The sequence below is a fragment of the Podarcis muralis genome, chromosome 1 (assembly GCF_964188315.1).
Source record: "Podarcis muralis chromosome 1, rPodMur119.hap1.1, whole genome shotgun sequence".
Taxonomy (NCBI): Eukaryota; Metazoa; Chordata; class Lepidosauria; order Squamata; family Lacertidae; genus Podarcis; species Podarcis muralis.
The window spans coordinates 91,990,615-92,005,779 of NC_135655.1; the positions used below are offsets into that span (position 1 = coordinate 91,990,615).

The 15,165-nt window shown below is 41.8% G+C and overlaps 1 protein-coding gene across 6 annotated transcripts in view; it reads left to right on the forward strand.

Annotated features, from left to right (window-relative positions):
• KALRN (kalirin RhoGEF kinase) overlaps positions 1-15,165 on the forward strand; it is a 427,958-nt gene that overhangs the window by 209,829 nt on the left and 202,964 nt on the right. For all 6 annotated transcript variants that reach the window (XM_077935013.1, XM_077935010.1, XM_077935009.1 and 3 more), the window contains 2 exons: positions 3,722-3,796; positions 11,517-11,631. In XM_077935013.1, coding sequence (XP_077791139.1) covers positions 3,722-3,796; positions 11,517-11,631 — 190 coding nt within the window. The remainder of the gene's footprint in view (positions 1-3,721; positions 3,797-11,516; positions 11,632-15,165) is intronic.

Consider the following 15,165-nt stretch of genomic DNA (forward strand, 5'->3'; position numbering starts at 1 on the left):
CTCTGCTCGTGGCACAGCCAACTCCACCTCCAGAGTTGTCAGAAACTATGCTGAGTCCCACCTCCCCAGGGGAAGCTGCTGCCCTGCCTGACCCACACTTCTTCCATGGGCTGAGAAAGCAGTGGAGAAGACAACAGCAGCTTTCTACCATCATACAGCCTTCTTGCAGCAGTGGCTCCACAGTCAAGGCAGTGATGGAGACTGAGGCCTACTGCTGCATCCCAGGCCAGGACTATGTAGCTAAAAACATAGAGAGATTCCACATGTTTACCTGTGAGAAATAGGTGCCTGTTGTTCCGTCTAAATTATTCAATGACTAAATATTTTGGCAGTTTTAATACACTCAGAATTTGTGAGTGAATTACACTAGCTATTTTTAAGGCATATAAAGAAGCATGTTTTGAGGAGAATAGGGTTGAGCGAGGGTGGTGGGGCTTGAGGAGCTCATCAACACCCCTCCCCCTCCCCACTCAAAATTTGAGCCCTGGACCCAAGAGTCTCTCTATGCGAGAGGTGCTTTGGTGCCATTTAATCTGCTTTCTAGAGCTTCAAGTGAAATTCTGTAATAATGAACATGTTGTTATGTAGCATTGTGGCCTACTCCAGCAGTTCAGCTAGGCACAGCAGTTCAAAAAATCTAAACCTCTTGCTCCATATCTTTCTTAATAAAACCTCTCCTCAGGATCAATCCTCCCAACACACACACACACACACACACACACACAACTTCCACACTGCCTCTCCACAAATTTCTCCCCCACTTGGGGTTTTCTTCAAAGATGTATAAGGCATACCCTGACTTTACTTATGGTACCTTTAAAATAAGGGCTACTGAGTTTGTGTGTGTGTTTCAGGCACCTGAAGCCCACGTGTTAAATTCTTGTAGAGAGAGCACAGTTGAGGTAAAAGTTCACCAGTTCAGGAGAAAATACATTTAAAGGCCCATTTAGCTAACAGCTATGATACCAGTTTGGGTTGAAAGGGAAGCTTTGGCTTTCTTAGTAATGCTGTCTAGGGGAAGGCCCACAGGAGCTTGAGGTACCATCTAGAAGATTTTGGGGTGACTCAAAAGGTACATTTTTCAGGGGAAATTGTTAAAAGTCTGCTGGAAATTATCACTTTTGTGTTTGCCACTATCTTCAGAATTGTGAATATTACATAAAGTTTTTGTTAATTTAATGGTATTGTGGTTTTATATTGAAACCTCTCCTGAGGTAATATATGACAGCATGCACCCTCTCTCTCTCTCTCTCTCTCTCTCTCTCACTCACACACACACACACACACACACACACACACACACACACACACATTCCATTTGAAGTTGGCTTTCTGAAAACAAATCTTGGAGCCCAAGAAATGTCTAGTTGTCCATTTCTCCTAAAGCAGAGGAGGTTGCTTAATTTTTTATTACATGGCAGATTCCTGCCAGAGCCTGACATTTTTTCCAAGGGGTTTGGCTTCACAGTTTCTGCTTTTGGCTTTGATAGATAATGGAGCTTCTACCACCTCAGGGGTTAGAATAGATTTGTCAGATTCAGTGTGGGACTGGGTGCTGTTTACCACAGCAGAATTCTAATGGCAGAAGTTATACCTGTTTTAAATATTACCTTTTATATAACAACATCACTACAACAACAAAAAGCCCCATTTAGCAACTCAAGAGCATAAATACCCCTGCAAAATAGGCCTGATCGCACCTTGTACTGCGAATTATGTCAAGCTCATCCAAACTGTGTTATTTGCACAGGCTTTGCAGAAAACAAATATGTGAAAGTTTGGGGGCAATCATGCTTGGAAAAAGTATTTCCTTTTTATGCTAACTTTCATATTTTCAGTTAAAAAAAACAGAAACGCCCATCACGTTAGTCATGCCTCATTAGAAAGAGAAAAGTATACTCCTGGGCTAAAAGACTTTCATTTCAGGTTAGTGGACGGAAGTGGCTTCTAATCATTGGCTTCATCTTCTGTCCTACATCTTTCGGTTTAAAGCTAAGAAAAGTTATATTTCTTTGTCTTATCATAACCTTTGTTGTCTTGACAATGTGGGTGGATTTATTACTGTATAGTTCTTATCATGTGGGAGAGCATGTATTGTTTGCTCTTCTGTGCACCATAGCAACCAAAAATGTGACCTCCTTCAAACTCTCAAGCAACAGCTGAGCAGCTTCCAGTCTGCCAAGGAATGACTCATTCACCTTGGCAGAGAGCAGACATGCTCCTGGTTTTGGAATGGCAGGAAATCTTTACTTCATTGGCCTTCCTAGGGAGGACAAAGTAATGATTTATTAATCCAATTCCTATATGAAGAGGAAGCTCCAAGGCCAAATAAACAAGACACCATACAACACTCTTGTTTGTAAAGAGTGCAGCAAATTATATTTCAGCCAGTGCTTTTTTTCTGGGGGGACGCAGTGGTACACATACCCCTAAACATTTTGTGAATCTACGGTAAGTTTGGCCTCGTTGAGGGGCAGTATTTCAATGAGTAGGAAAATGAGAGTACCCCTTGAATTTTTTAAGAAAAAACAACAACACTGATTTCAGCTATAAGAAATAATAACCCATTATTGGAACCCCTCTTTGTAGAATTTATGTGGCCATCTACTGAGTTGCTATGTAACGTCATCAGCTGCACTGAGCACATTCTGAAGCTGGGTGTATTAATGGATATGTGATGGAGAGGCTACCCATTTTCAGAACCATATTCAGATATTCAGCAGTGGGCAGGCATAAAAACCCAGCTGTTTTCTTTGTAAAAAAAACCCACAATAACAGGATGCAGGCAAGACAGACCTTGTCTTCATTGTCTTCCTTAAGTTCAAAGCTGAGGTTGCTGCAGGAGGATGTGGATGTTAGAGCAGCAACAGTTTCATGACAGAAAAAAATGGGTAGGCGCAAAGCCCCCCCCCCATGGTATTCTAAAACTGGGATCCCCAATGTGTTGACACAATCCGCACAGTTCAAGCATGTTTACTTGGAAGTAAGTTCCACTGGATTTGAAGAAATTTTAGTTTCAAGTAAATGTATTTTTGATATGACACCTGAGCTCCACCTGTACGAGTAAGTCCTTTCACTTTGCTGAACATGTGGATTAGGCAGTATTTTGCATTTGCACTACATCAGCAAAATACCGGTATGCCTACATGGGGGATGAGGGTTGTCTTTCTGGTGTATATTTCTTATGCAAATATTGGTCACTTGTTATCTGTATAGAGCCATGACATTTTTCATTTTGGCTGCAGCCATACTTAGAATGGAATTAGGTAATGTACTTATAGTTTTGATAATTTATGGCAGCTGTAAAGATTAGGAATTGCCAGTGCTGTTAATTAGTTATATTACTGAATGCTCAGTTTCATATGAGAAATGATTTTATTTTGTTATGACCTGTGGGTTTGTTTTGTTGTTGTTATATCTTTTATATTAGTCACTTACTCATTTCTTGTTCCTGATATTGTCATGACCTGACAACAGTGATAATGAATAGAAGCTTGTGCAGTGCTTTTTGTACGTTTTGACAGATATCATGCTGCCTTCCCTTTTTATTTGGAAGAAAATTAGTGTTGGAGAAAAGAATGTTTTCTGTATTTCCATAGCTTGATCTACAAATTGTAGGCAATTGCTTGTTGATTGGGGCAGTCTGGAACACATTGCAAGCACTGTCAAAGGCAGACTCCTTTCTAATCAAGACATTCCTATTTTCTTCTCGTTTTTGCAGGATCTTTCCGAAATGATGGTTTAAAAGCTGCTGATGTCCTTCCCATACTAAAGGAAAAAGTTGCCTTTGTTTCAGGTGGGTTCATTACTCTTTTCTTTTTGAAGTGTGTGAGCACATTGCACCAGTGAAAATTATATAAGTATAGCAGCAATATATAACAGAATATTACGGAATAGATTATAATCTGTTTGCTAGATTTTAAGCACAACTACTCATAATTCGGTCCAGTTGTATTCTTAGAGACTTGCTTAGTTAGGGAAAGGCCATAACTCAATGGTGGGGCATAATGTTTTGCATGCAAAAGTTCCCATGTTAAATCCCTGGCATTTTCAAGCAGAACTGGAAAGACTCCAGCTTGAAACTCTGGAGAACCACAGCTAATCAGTGTAGATCATACTGAACTAGTGGTCTGAGTTGGTATAAGGCAACTTCCTAAGTGTGTGTAGGATTGCAACCTCATTCACTTATTGGGTCACTGATTTAAATGCAGTAATTTAAGAAGTACCGTATTTTTTGCCCTATAGGACGCACCGGCTCATAGGACGCACCTAGTTTTTTTGGGGGGAAATAAAGGGAAAAAAATTCACCCCCCCGCCGCGGATGTCTGTCCGAAGCGCGGGGCGCTCTGCTTTGGCGCACCCCGCGCTCTGGGCAAGCAGGCTGCTATCCGCAGCCTAGGGAGCCCTGCGGGAACTCCCACGGGCTTCCCAGGCTTGCTGATAGCTTCCTGAAGCCTGGAGAGCGAGAGGGGTCGGTGCGCACCGACCCCTCTCGCTCTCCACGCTTCAGCGAAAGCCTGCATTCACCCCATAGGACGCACACAGATTTCCCCTTCATTTTTGGAGGGGAAAAAGTGTGTCCTATAGGGCGAAAAATACGGTAATTTTTGTTGCTGTCAGTAATTAAAGGTGGTGGTATATGGTTTTACAGAGAGCTGAAACACATTCAGGATATTTTCAAATTTCAAATTTGAGTTCCAGTGCCACGTTAAAACCAAATGTTTGGACAGAATTTGAATGTGAGAATGTTAACTTTCTGAAAACTGCATGATGGCTTGGCATTATATTTATAAGTTATACTTTCCACTTTTGATTAGTGTGTTCTAAAAACAGTTCAGGAGGAAAGGAAAGGCAACTGGCAGGAGGCAGAGTAAAAGTAGAAGACCTTCATGCAAGGACAGGGGATTCAGAACAAGTGATTAGTGATTATTGAACAAAACAAAAAGGTTTTAAAGGGTGACCAGGTGCAAAAGACGCATCCTCCCATTTATACGTGATAGAATTGTGCAGGACCACGTATAATCACAGCACTGGGAAACAAACAAACAAGATTAACAGAAGTTGTCCATCCACCACCTAGACCAGGCTTCCTCAAACTCGGCCCTCCAGATGTTTTGAGACTACAATTCCCATCATCCCCGAACACTGGTCCTGCTAGCTAGGGATCATGGGCATTGTAGGCCAAAAACATCTGGAGGGCCGAGTTTGAGGAAGCCTGACCTAGACCACAGTCTGCATAATTTGCTGTCATTGCCATCCCCAAGTGCTGTTAATGTTATAGCCATGATCATGGTGAGGATCCCTAGGTGAGGAGAGTTGCAGTAACACAGAAAAAGTCAGTTACAGTATATGAATTGGATCTTGCCCTTAATTGCTATTAGAAATACTGCACCTTTTGTTTTGAGGTGTGAATGGATTTCCAGTTCAAAAGTGTGTGAGCATATTGCACCAGTCATCATACATTACATGTCACGAATCGCTTAGTCCGCAAGTAGAAGTCTGACCCAAACCTGCGCAGGTTGCACAGAATGAAAAGATTGCTCACTACTCTTGGTCAATGAATTCCTCTTCAGTTTCTTTAAAGAGATGTCAGAGGAAGACACTTGGGACATCTCAGCTTGCTTTGCTGCTTTGTCTCTGCATGGAAAGGCAATCATTTCTGACACAGCTATTTCAATAGCAGCCTTCCCTCTCAATGATCTGCAGACATAATAGGCAGAGCCAAGGCTCACCAGTGGCTTTTGAAAATGTAGGGCAAATCTTTGCAACCTATTGTGACAGTATAAAGAGGGTTATCCTTTAATATGGAGCTCAAGTGCTGTTTGTTTGCTGTGGACTGCATGTCTGTTGAAGAGATTTCACAGAACAGTCTGTGGCATACAACTGGTAGGAACTTGGAAGCAAATTCTTTCACAAAGAAAAGTAATTTGGCCCACTTCCACATGTTGGTCATTACCTTGCAGGATTTCCTCCATCTTCGTGTCCTTCTTCCCTGGTATACCCTTCTCTGTGACCATTGCTCCTTCCCCTATGTGCCCAGCTTGCTTAGAAGACTCCATCCCATCTTCCTTGTTGCTCCGTATATCAAGACACCTTGACATAATCAGAACACTGAAATTTAGTTCCTGAATGATACCTTTGCCTTTGTTTACAATCTATATACCAAACATACTCTTTTTAGAAAGCCTTTGCCTTAACTTCTTAGTCTTCACTCCCAGTGGAAACAAAGCTTAAGTACATGGAGCTACATATTCATCTTCTGGTATCCTTGCTTCTTTCTCCCCTTCCCTTTTGTTGGCTCCCCAACTATTATTTTAAATTGTAAGCTCTTTCAAGCAGGCATCTTACTTTTGACTTACCCATTAAGGTAGGACCAGCCTGGAACATTTTGCTGTTTCAAACAGAGCCCCCAGTCCCACCCTCGCTGTGCCTCACTGTCATCTTCTGCTCCTCCTCCTCTCCCACCCCACTTCTGCTGGCGCACCTGGGTTTCCCAGTAGTGGGGGGGACATGACCACAGCAAGGGGGCACAGCCACAGTGGCAGAGGAGCAGGAGCAGCAAGCACTCAGCAGTGACAAGTGCCCCGTGTCCCCTGTCCCCACTGCATTCTACTGCCACCTCCTGTTCCTCCTCCTTTGCAGCCACCACGGCCACCAGTACACCAGGATTTCCTGGCTGTGGCGCTGGGGGAGGGTATGGACACAATGGGAGGTGTGTGACCAGAGCAGCAGAGGACCAAAGAAGGAGGTGGGTGCCCATCAGTGTGCAGCAGGCACACTACAATGGTGGTTCTGACCACGGGAGCCTGTGGGTTGATGGCACTATATGTATATTGTTAGTGAGGCCGTGAACAGATTTTTTGAGAGCAAGGATACTTGCTGGAAATTGCTCATGTGAATGTTATGTTCACATAAATTTGGCTGTGTTTGGTGTGTTTGTTATGAGGAATTAACCTTTGGAAAGATCTGGAAAGAATAAATGATGGCTGTTAAAGGGAAATGAACATGAGGAAGGAAATACAGAATGAACTGAGTGTTACAGTCTACACATTAAAAAAAAATATCCATGTGAGAAAAATCACATATGAAAAATATGTCATCTTTCCATGCACTCAAAATTAAAATTATTCAGTTGCTAATTAATGACAGCTGCGAACATGCATATAGACACCAGAGGAGGGGAATGTTCCTAGGAGAGTATTGTCTCTGTGTGTGCCCAATTGCAGTCTTCAAAATGTGGTTGGTACTTAGGGCTGGCATAGCAGATTCTATCTAGCATCATAGAAACTCTCAGCCAAATAAGAAATGAAATAATCTCTTTGGGGTTTCTTTCTTATTCATCCATATGATGTGGCAGTTCATATAAAAATTAGTAGACTGTGGAGGCGCTGGCTACATTTTATTTTGCATATGTTTTAACAATAACCATAATCTAAACCAGAGAGGTAAGTACAGCTATTACCTGCCACTACGCCTTATGTAGTTTCCAGATGCCATCAAAGACATTCACCTGTTTCCAAGCTGAGGGAAACCTTAAATGCTTCTCCTTAACTAGTTTGATCGAGGTTAATGAGGCCACATATGCTGACCAAGTAAATGCAGCTCCTTTCTCTTGGGGCCAGTAAAACCAGAGAGGGATCAAACTTTCACCCACCTGGATTCTGTTTACTCAGAACCTGCTGAAATCTAGACAAGAATCAAAGCTCATTGAAAATCCCCCTGGAATCTGCAAGGACTTCCAGAGTAGCCCCTAGAGTCTCTCACAAGGTCTGCATATATCATGAAATCCAATCAGCCACCATGCCTTTTTAATTAACTGTTGGGACTTTTATTGAAGCAGAATAAGTTCAACAAGACAAGTTAAATAACAGGGTCAGGGGTGGAATTAATAGAATCTTAAGAGGAGAAAGTCATAGAGATATTGTGCCCATCAACAACTTTGGAGTCAAGCTTTAACCTTCCTCCACTGGCCCTGCCCCTGTGCTTATAACAGCCTGACCTACAGAAATTAATTGAGCAGGTGAAGTTTTTTCTACCTCAGGAATGAGTTTATGTGTGATCTAAGTGAGTTGTATTGTGGGGTAATAAGTAGTATGTTGAAGCAGGGAGGAATTGATAGCTTCTCTGAATGCTGCCTTGGGCTCCTTGGATGAAGGACAGGATGTGAATGTGGCAAATAAATAAAACAGATATGATGCCTGAAAATGCTGACCTTGGTTCAGAACAGCCCTGTGTTTAACCAGAAGGTGTTTAGAATCACCTGCCAACTTTACCTTTACTTTCACAAGCTATGCTGATCTACAAAAAGTGGACGATACAGTTGGCAAATGTTACGGATTTAAGATCACATCCAATAAATCTGACACTGAATAACATCAGATTAGTAATACAGTGATACCTCAGGTTAAGAACTTAATTCATTCCGGAGGCCTGTTCTTGACCTGAAACTGTTCTTAACCTGAGGTACCACTTTAGCTAATGGGGCCTCCCTCTTCTGCTGTGCCACCACCATGTGATTTCTGTTCTCATCCTGAAGCAAAGTTCTTAATCCGAGGTACTATTTCTGGGTTAGCAGGGTCTGTAACCTGAAGCGTCTGTAACCTGAAGCATCTGTAACCCAAGGTACCACTGTAGTAATAATTTATTATTACAGTCAAAGACCAGTTCAGAAGCACAACTGAGACTGCTTTCAGATTCATAAATTATGCCAGCTTAACTGGAAAATAGTGGCAGTTACAGATGGGTAGCCGTGTTGGTCTTTAAGGTGCTACTGGAAGGAATTTTTTTTGTTTTGGAAAATAGTGGGTATAGCTTACTCTGCTTAACTTTTGTACAGTGGTACCTTGGTTGTCAAATGGCTTGGCTCCTGAACAAATCAGCTCCCGAACGCCGCAAACCCGGAAGCCAAACGTTCGCAAACCTAGAAACCGAACATCTGATGCGGCTTCCGCAGCTTCTGATTGAGTGCAGGAAGCTCCTGCAGCCAATTGGAAGCTGCGCCTTGGTTTTCGAACTGTTTCAGGAGTCGAATGGACTCCCAGAATGGATTAAATTCAACAACCAAGGTACCACTGTATACTCCACCCATCTGAATGGGTTACCTCAGCCACTCTGGGCAGCTCCCAACAGATTAGAAAAAGTGTGATACACCAGACATTAAAGGCCTCCAAATACAGGGCTGCTTTCAGATATCTTCTAAAATCTTCTAAAACATTCCCTTGACATCTGACAGGAGGGAGTTCCACAGGGCGGGTGTGACTACCAATAAGGCCCTCTGGCTGGTTCTCTGTAACTTCGCTTCTTACAATGAGGAAACTGCCAGAAGGCCCTTGGAACTGGACCTCAGTGTCTGGGCTGAACAATGGGAGTGGAGATGCTCCTTCAGGTATGCAGGGCCTAAGTTGTTTAGGGCTTTAAATGTCAACACCAACACTTTGAATTGTGCTTGGAAACATACAGGGATCCAATCTAGATCTTTTAGGACTGGTATTATATGATCCCAGCAGGCACTCCCAGTCGCCCGTCTGGCAGCCACATTCTGGGAAGGGGAATACCATGTTAAGCTCCTTGAGGGGAAACATAGGACATAAATAATAGAATCATAGAACTGTAGAGTTGGACATAGGACATAAATAATAGAATCATAGAACTGTAGAGTTGGAAGGGGCCCCTAGGGTCAAATAGTCCAACCCTCTACAGTGCAACCCTCTCAATATCAACTAAAGCATCTATGACAGATGGCCATCCAACCTCTGTTTAAAAACCTACATAGAAGGAGAGGTCATCACCTTCTAAGGAAGTCTGTTCCACTGTCAAGCAGCTCTCACTGTCAGAAAGTTCTTCCTGATATTTAGTCGGAATCTCCTTTCTTGTAACTTGAAGCCATTGGTTCTAGTCCTACCCTCCAGATCAGGAGAAAACAAGCTTCCCCCATCTTCCATGTGACATCCCTTCAGATATTTGAAGATGCCTATCATATCTTCCCTCAGTCTCCTCTTTTACAGGCTAAACATACCGAGCTCCTTCAACTGTTCCCCATAAGGCTTGGTTTCCAGACCCCTGATCAACTTGGTCGTGCTCCTCTACACACATTCCAGTTTGTTAATATCCTTCCTAAATTGTGGCACCCATAAATGGACAAAGTATTCAAGGTGTGGTCTGACCAAGGCAGAATAGAGTAGGATATATGTATTTTTATACACACTTCCACCTAATATATGCGTTTATAATATACCATCAGAAACTATGAGTTACTGATACTGTATGTATCAAAACCAAAAAGTGGGAAGGACAAGCAACCAGTTCCCTAATCTAGAAGGAGCTTGCAGTAGTAACCTGTGTGTTGGCGTGGAACCTTAGAGCCTCCCCCCTGACACCGGTAGCACTACAGCTTAGCTGGATGGGGTAGGGCAACTGTGAGGTTGGGGCTGTGTTAGTGCACCAGTGTAGCCAATCTGGTGCTTCTGCCAGTGCGCCCAACATAACTCCAAATTGACTGGCCTAAGCTGTGATGAGTAATAACCCTCAAACACATCCAAAACCTACTTCTACAGATCCATCTCTTGTTATCCAGGATAGATGGAACTACAGATTATATGTTAAGGTTTCCATGGAAATCAGCAAGAGAAAGGTTGATTCAGTTCCCATTAAAAGGGTGCAAATTGCTATGGATTAAGCATAAATTATCTCAGAACAATTGTGCTCACCTGGCATGGTTAGGTCTGTTGCTAAGGCCAAGCAACAAGTGTGAGTGTAACCTATAATTCAACTTAAAATCAATGCCTGCTCATTATGGAAATTTTTGGAACAGCTTTTGTGTGTGTGTTTTTCCTCATAAAGGCAAGGAGCTTTAAAACTATGAGCCTGCTTCAAAAATCACAGAAAAACAAATATTCCCTGTTGGTGGGAAACTTCCTAAATAACATATTTTAAAGGTTGTGTGAAGAGGCATAGGACTCAACCTTGTAAAATGTCACAGCACACATCAAAATCATTCCCCCATTAAAAAAAAATGGGGAAACAACAGCATATTTCTGGAGTTCGCACAACTGTTCCCTTCTTTAAAAAAAAAAAAAACCTATGTTGAGGAAAGCAGAACAATCACTGGCTAAATGTGTCAAGATAAAAACTGGATAACATCCTCATTTGGTCTTCCTGTAAAATATGAGTGAATGACGCATGACAATTCCCCCAATTAATGCCTTTTCTGCCAGTATTGTAGCTTCTCTAGAATCTTTGGGATGTGTGATTAATGCAAGCCCAGTGAAGCTGTGTATACCCTTGAACTGTGGGCACAAATTCATAGATTTGTAGAGCATAAGGCAACAAGCATAAAGCAACTCCCACATTGTAACCCATTTTATGTATGATCACCAGCATGTCCACTGAAGTAGTATGGAGTGAGTGGAAACATTGATGATGAAACTGCTTCTCAGTCATTTGAGTCTGTCAGCTTGGCTCATATAATGTAATGTGCTTCCTGGTTAATTTTCTAACAACCCGTTATTTTCCTGCAGGTGGCCGTGATAAACGGGGAGGTCCCATCCTGACATTTCCAGCACGCAGCAATCACGACAGAATAAGGCAGGAAGACCTTCGGAAACTTGTGACTTACTTGGCTAGCGTGCCAAGGTAAAAGTTCAAAAGAAATGCATTGGTGGGGAGGATATGTTCTTGGCAAGCTGCTCACTTTCAAGTATTGGCCTTTGGTACATTTTTGTATGCCCTGCCAGGGAAAACAGCAGCTCTGCCTTTCATGTGCACTCTAATCATATCTTAGGCAGCCAAATAAGGCCAAACACACACACACACTCTCATGACACCATATGAGAACAGAGCAGAAACTGACTGAAAGGCTAGAGATTTAGGTTTGGTTGTGTGTCATGTATGAAAACAGCACAATTCATTTATAGATTATTTCATTCTGTGCGTGCAAAATTGAAAAAGCAGAGGGGGAGGTTTCTTTTTGGTATTTTCACAAATGTTCAATGTGGTTTTTGCACTTACATCCATAACACAGATATAAGCTCTAGAATGGCTAGAATGAATGTTCATTTTGTTTAAAATGGATACCCCTCCATATTATAACTTGCATTTAGCAATGGGCACAGGTGACTGCTGGCCATGGGTCTTGGGACAGAACTCTGGGGCTGCTTTCCAGGGGTGGGATGTGTGCTGCTGCCTACAATAACATACAAGATGATCTGAGAACTTTTTTCCATCTCTGTCACTCTTTGTACTTTGACTTTATAATCATACCTCAGGGCCTACTGGTGTACTCAAAATCAGTCTGGTTGCCTGTGTGCTTTCGGAATGGTCACAGAAGTGACCCAAGTAAACACAGAGCACCATCATTATTCCCCTCAGAACATCATCCTTCCTTCTCTCCATCACCAGTTCCCATTTCCCCAAGTTAAAGACCACCCTATTTCCCCCAGTAATCACTACTACCAATCTCAACTGACTTTTCAGTCCCTTTCGGTCATAGCCCATGATGTTCCCTTCTAAATCCATCAGGAAACTTTCCCCCCAGGTTCTAATTTTTCAGGTCAAAGTTTTTTTCACCTCAGTATTTTCCTATTCTGTTTTCAGCCCCTCTGTCATACCGTTAAATATATTGTACTATATCTCTATTATCCCCTTCAGAACACACAGTCTCTCTCTTCTCTTGTCCCCATATTCCCACAGCCTCCCCATATTTCCCTAAGCAATTATTCCCCTTGAACACTTCTAAAACCTCCCACCCATTTATTCTAAGGTTATAGCAATTTAAAAATACAGTACTACCAATAGTTTAAAACAAATTACAATCACAGGAATAGGGTGGGCCATAGAATATATATTGCAGGTGTCAAAGGCCAGAGGTATGTCTTTTTCCTATTCTAGTTATCCAATAATTATAGTGAATTTCTTCTGAGCAGCGAATAAAATTTGAATTATTTAAAATTACACTTCAGATTGCTTGCTGTGATGGTAATAAGTGTCTCAATTAAAGTAGCTATGGAATCCTGACAGCCAGGATCTAAGAACCTCTGTCCCTCATATGCTGTGTTCTTTCTGCTCTCTCTAAATGCTTTGGCTGACATGCAAAGGTTCTTACTGTGTTCTCACTTACCATCTGTGGATCAGATGGTAAAGTGCGCAAATGTTGTGGGCTCCTAGATGGAAGCTTGCAGCTGATTTGTTTCTCCCTAGTCTTTTTTACTCCCACACTGTGCTGAGCTATGCCAACACCCTCTCCACTCTATCTCCAAAAAATGAGTTCTTTCTACCTACTAGATTTTCTGTGGTATGGGGAAAACTTGATTAAATTAAGAAAAGGTACAGGCTGACAAATTCACGATAAACTGCTATGTGGAGGCATCTCTAGACTCAAAGATTGATCTAGCTGTGTGTTAGCATAGCAAAGGAGTCACACTTCCATAGTTACCTGGTGATGTGGGAAGAGCTTAAAGCTGAATAAGAATAAAACCTAAATCAGACTAGCAGAGCAGATATTCGGAGGCTGAGAGATCTAGCAGCTAGGTTATACACACCGCAATAAACCTTCAGATTTAATTTCCTGAGGAAACTTTTGCTTTCAGTCTGCTTGGAATGGCTTTTGTCATTGCTTGATTACTTTTATTTTCACACTCTTTAATAAACCCCAACACTAGCTTTCACCATCCAGTGTTATTTGTGACCATATTTCGTGAATGTGCCTTAGGATAAGAGGGCAGTAGGTCAAATGTCCATGAATAAATGTCAACTAGTCATCCATCTCATGCCGGATAATGTGGCAGTGAAGCTGCCCCTTTCGATGTTATCCTGTTTTGTGTGTACCGCAGGCTTAGAAATCCGATGCTTAATACTTTCCTACACAGATCACTGTCACAAGCACTTGCCCCACACCTAACCATTTAGCACACTTTTTCTTTTTAAAATTTTCCCCCTTGGGTTCTAGTGGAAATAGATTATATCTATGTTGTATTTTCACACATACACTTTATTCCTCAGGTACATCAATTGGAGATGCTTGCTGTGACATTTCTTTGCTTAGCATAAGATGTTAAATAGTTTGGGTATATATATTCCAGCACAACTAAAGCACTTTTAAACCCTGTCGCTTGTTCAACCCAATGGGATGGTTATACTGTTGTACTTTAAGATCGCAGCCAGTTAATAGACTGTGCCCCATTTTATGACTGCATGACTTGTTGCGGGTACATTTCCTTTTAAAAAACACAGAAAGAGAAGATCAGTGACCCAATGCCTCCAGTAGCTGCCTAGTTCTACATTTGCCATTTCTTTGATCTTACAACCCTTATTTTTCTCTATGGTAGCCGCATTATGATAGCCTCATTATGTCCACTGACAGATGTTCCTCTCCTTCCATCCTATAATCAGACCACTCTCTGGCTTTTTAAGGAGTTTTATTCCAGTCTGCCTTGGGGCAGAAGAGAGAGGGAGGCTAATGGTGGACAAGAATACCAAGACCATTTTTTTTTAAGTTTGCGCCTGCAGTACCTTGCTGACATTCTTAGCTATTAGACTATAATGATTAGAATATATGGACCACCACCCCCTTGTTTATATGCACTCCTGATGTTTCTTTTGTCTAATTTTTTTTGTTCTTGTGTTGGACACTAGAGTTTGGTTTATGGTATTTATGTGTTGGGGAGGAATGATTCCATGAACCCTTTTTTTTTGTAACATTTGGTTTTTCTTTGCTTGCATACAATCTGTGGACTTTGTTCAGTTCAGTGTGTGTGTGTGTAAAGTGTTTCACTGATTGTCCTTAAGGAAGTTACTGTATTGCTAGTATTGCAGATGTATATAAATTAGAGTGCAACTCAGTGGGCTAGCTAAGATTTGGTGTTATCACATTAGGAATTTGTGTTTTGAGCTGGTAAGGAAAATATACATCTAGTAGAGTCTTTCTAGGCGTTACCACTAATCTATCCATTCTAGTAAGTCAACTTCCAATAGTGCCATGCACACTTGATGCTGCTGTTTGTTTATGTCTATATTATAATAAAATTATAGCTAGATCTGGCAGTTGTTACATATGAACATAAGTACTTTATACTGTATCAGGCCATCAACTTCAGTGTTGTCTGTTCTGACTGGTAGTGACTTTTCAAGGTCTCAAGCTGAGGTCTTTCTGAGCCCTGCAATTTGAGTTCT